The sequence below is a fragment of the Triticum urartu genome, chromosome 2A (genome assembly GCF_056163025.1).
Source record: "Triticum urartu cultivar PI428250 chromosome 2A, HENAU_Tu73, whole genome shotgun sequence".
Lineage (NCBI taxonomy): Eukaryota > Viridiplantae > Streptophyta > Magnoliopsida > Poales > Poaceae > Triticum > Triticum urartu.
In genome coordinates this window covers 50,495,853-50,499,205 of record NC_141874.1, presented here as the reverse complement: position 1 = coordinate 50,499,205, position 3,353 = coordinate 50,495,853, and the positions used below count along the sequence as shown (strand labels likewise).

The 3,353-nt window shown below is 50.4% G+C and overlaps 1 protein-coding gene across 1 annotated transcript; it reads right to left on the bottom strand.

Annotated features, from left to right (window-relative positions):
* Positions 1 to 1,163: 1,163 nt before the first annotated feature.
* LOC125527635 (uncharacterized) lies at positions 1,164 to 2,300 on the bottom strand. Its single transcript, XM_087539562.1, has 2 exons — positions 1,702 to 2,300; positions 1,164 to 1,599 (listed from the first exon to the last, which is right to left on the bottom strand). Exons 1-2 carry the CDS (start codon positions 1,976 to 1,978, stop codon positions 1,274 to 1,276), a joined length of 603 nt encoding a protein of 200 aa, XP_087395688.1. The 5' UTR covers positions 1,979 to 2,300; the 3' UTR covers positions 1,164 to 1,273.
* Positions 2,301 to 3,353: the final 1,053 nt, after the last annotated feature.

The window sequence follows — 3,353 nt, the reverse complement described above, 5'->3', positions numbered from 1 at the left end:
CGTGCAAAAAAAGATTGAAATTTTTTTGATCGAAAAGCTAAGGAAGACCAGAATAAAACCAAAACGTCGAAAAACCCCCGGAAAAAACCCGTTTAAAAAGCCGAAAACGCATCCAGAAAAATAAAAAAACAAAATCAGGAAAGAACGTCCAGAGCGCGACACGTGGCGAATGGCTGAGAGCGCGCCAAATGGGGCTGATCGTTGCGAGGCTCCCGAAGGAACGCTCGTTAATTAGTTGCTCCCTCGCTTCTCCCTCGCACAAGGGAGCGAGCCTGAAGCCCATAAAATCGCCCCTTTGTGGCCCATCAGGAGCAGGCTGGCAGTCCAAAAGGTGTGGGAAAGATGGGTTGGGCCATAGGCCTGGCCGGGGACAGGAGGAGGACTCGCGACGGTAGAGACGACTCGCGTCGAGAGAGGCGACTGGGAGCGAACCGGTACGCCAAGAATTCACTTGGCGGTGGCACGGGCCGATAATTATCTATGAACTCTTGATTCCGGTTCTGGAGGAGCTACGATTTCCTAACTCCACAACTCCACAGATTTTGCACTAGGTTTTTAGCCAGCTTCTCTCACCTAAATTCTGGAGTGAAGCCCTTCGGCTGGACTCCTGGCCGGGAGTTAGAGGAGTTAGGAGTTGGAGGAGTACCGAACACGCCCTTCCTGTAACCACCGGTCTTGTTATGAGACATTTAAGTGGGTGAAGTTGAAAATGAGGGTGACCCGATGTGCTATGAGAGGGCATTTATTTCCGTTTTCATTTTCTTGTTCCAAACTGATATATAAACAATATGCCTCTAAATAGCCGCATCCATGACCTCCTTGATTCTGCTGGGAGGAGAACATACCAAGTGTATAGCATTTCCTCATGGTAGGATTGTGCTTCACCAAGCTGCTAGTTCAACAGAGAATACAAACACAATGAGCATGTATCTATCCTTGGTGCTATGGGGAATAACCCGTGCGGCTTATTTATTTATTTTTTGAAAAGAAGGAAGACCTGATGATTCATGCAACCATTTTATTAAGTATTCACAAAGACTTTACAAAGTAATACATCAGGCAGTCTCAAGCTATTGCTCGCAAAAAAAAAAGGTAAAACGCTAGATCCTCGACGAACGGGTAATCTTCAGAAAAAGAAAATTAAGAACGGGCAATGCATGCTACTGTATCTCCAAAACGGATTCCAACAGGAGAGCAGCCGATGGGATACATTCAGATCGCCTAATGTACGTACATTTCTAGCACCGCCAATACCTTGTTCTACTTTTCTAGTTCATTTACGTGTATCCTCGCAGTCGGTGTGTCCGCTAGCGCTCGACGACGACTCCGTGATGCTCTGCAGCGCCGGGCGCCACTGCCCGCCTCTGCCTCTGCCGCGGGCGGCGGTGATGCTCCGGTGGTGCCGGTCCATCTCAAGCCGCTTCCGTTCCTGGTGGTCGGCGGGCTGGCTCTGTTCTCCGTTGGCGGCCGTGGCCGCGTCGTCGCCCCTGGGCCTCTGCTGTTGCCGCCGCCGGTGCAGCCGTGGCCGCTGCTGCTCAATCACCTCGTCGCAGCCGCGCATCCTCTCCTGCTTCCTCGTCTTCACGGCCTTGGTCACCTCTGTACGCGCCAGGGAATAATTGGCTAAACTCCATGGAAGCAAGAGAGGGGGCCGGACAAGAAGTGGAAGAATCCAAGCCAAGAACCGTCTTTGGCACGAACCTTGGGAGGTGATGAGGCGGTAGACCTCGCCGAGGAGGAGCGTGTCCCTTGGCTTGAGGAGCTTGATCTTGGTTATCCTGGCACCTCCTCTTTCTCCGGCGACGGCGGGGCCGGGCTCGGTGTCGGCATGGTGCAGGACGACGAGGGCGACGTAGTGGCCGGGGTTCCTGCGCATGACGTCCGCCGCGGTGGTCGGCCAGTGGAGGCGTTCCACCTTGCCGTCGCCCGGGTGCTGGATCACCACGGCCGCCGCGTCCGCCGCTTGGCAGTTCCCCATGTCCGTCGGTGTGGGCTCTCGCGTCTGGATTCTGGATTCTGATGAGAAGGACAGAGTGGGTTGTGGTGGTTATATGGGTTAGCGAGGAATCAATTTTAAATCAACTTCCGGACGTGCGATGCTGGTTGTTGCGGGATGATCAAAAAGGAAGGAGTCAACTTGTTGATTAGGCTCGTCGATGTCGACGGCCAACAAGGAGAAGAGAAGAAAAAGTTGGCCGGCCGGGATGCAACAGTTGAAGCACAGGGTAGATAGGCATCGATCGTGCTTGTCTTGTTGCGCAGGCATGTCGTGGGCGCGCCATATGCATGGCGACAATGCTCTGCAGGCTACGGGCAGTTCTACCAACTGGACTGTGAAAGAGTCGCCACATGTAAACTTGTTTATATTTGAGGGCAGCTTGTAGGGTTTTTGTATGATAGATATATACTGGGTCTACGCGTTTCATAAACATGTCTGTGTGTTTAATCTATGCAGAGGGATTCAACTGCTCGACGCGTTTGGTTGGGACCAAAAAATTGCAACTTCCAAATACAACGACTTTCGAAACCATAACCAGCATTTGTTTCGCTCACGATGTATTCTGTAACGGTGTTTCCTGATACAGCACTTCGCAGAGTTGAAACCGCCCGAACCAGCCAGGGTTAGAAATCGGGACCGCGCTGTATGCTTCCTAAAACGGAGAGCCCACGAACCAAACAAAGGAGGTATTCCGTAGAAATATTCAAAAACAGGGCTTCCGGATACGCTAAGCTGTATACGTTACCATGGCCGAACCAAACGCTTCCGGATACGCTAAGCTGAATACGTTACCATGGTCGAACGTGTAGACCCAGTATTTTAATCTATGTAAAAACTAAATCAGCGTCACTTAATATGGATCGGAGGGAGTACTACTAAACCGAAAATGATACACTTACGAACCACCTACGCACTTGAGTTACGGACCTTTCCCTCTAACCAATCACTCCACTCGGTTAATTTATCTGTGGACCCCCTTCCCTGATTTTCCTCCAACGAGAAAAGGCCACAGAAGCCCGTAAGCCAATTCTGTAAGCTTCCCATCCGTAGGTGTAGCATTGTCCCTACTAAACTATCGATTTGGTATATGTATTTTCACGTCGTATCGATTTGGTATCGTGGATGTTGATATTCTTTCTACAAAATTAGTAAGGGTTTACAATGTTTGACTCCGGAAAAAATAAATATGCAATGTATTTTGAAATGGTGAGAGTTTTTACGAATGACCTTATATGTCATTCTCTCCTCACCCTGTAGCGACAAAGACAGGTGAAGACACGGAGTACAAATGCCGTGACGTCATGGGACGAGCTGGGCAATGAGCACCCAGAGTGCTGGCCAGGTGTGGATTTAA

Bases quoted from the DNA above. Each gene is read 5' to 3' on its own strand.
- LOC125527635 (XM_087539562.1), bottom strand. From the start codon at position 1,978: ATGGGGAACTGCCAAGCGGCGGACGCGGCGGCCGTGGTGATCCAGCAC. The intron at 1,600-1,701 runs GTTCGTGCCAAA...TGGCGCGTACAG, and splicing joins CCGCCTCATCACCTCCCAAG to AGGTGACCAAGGCCGTGAAG.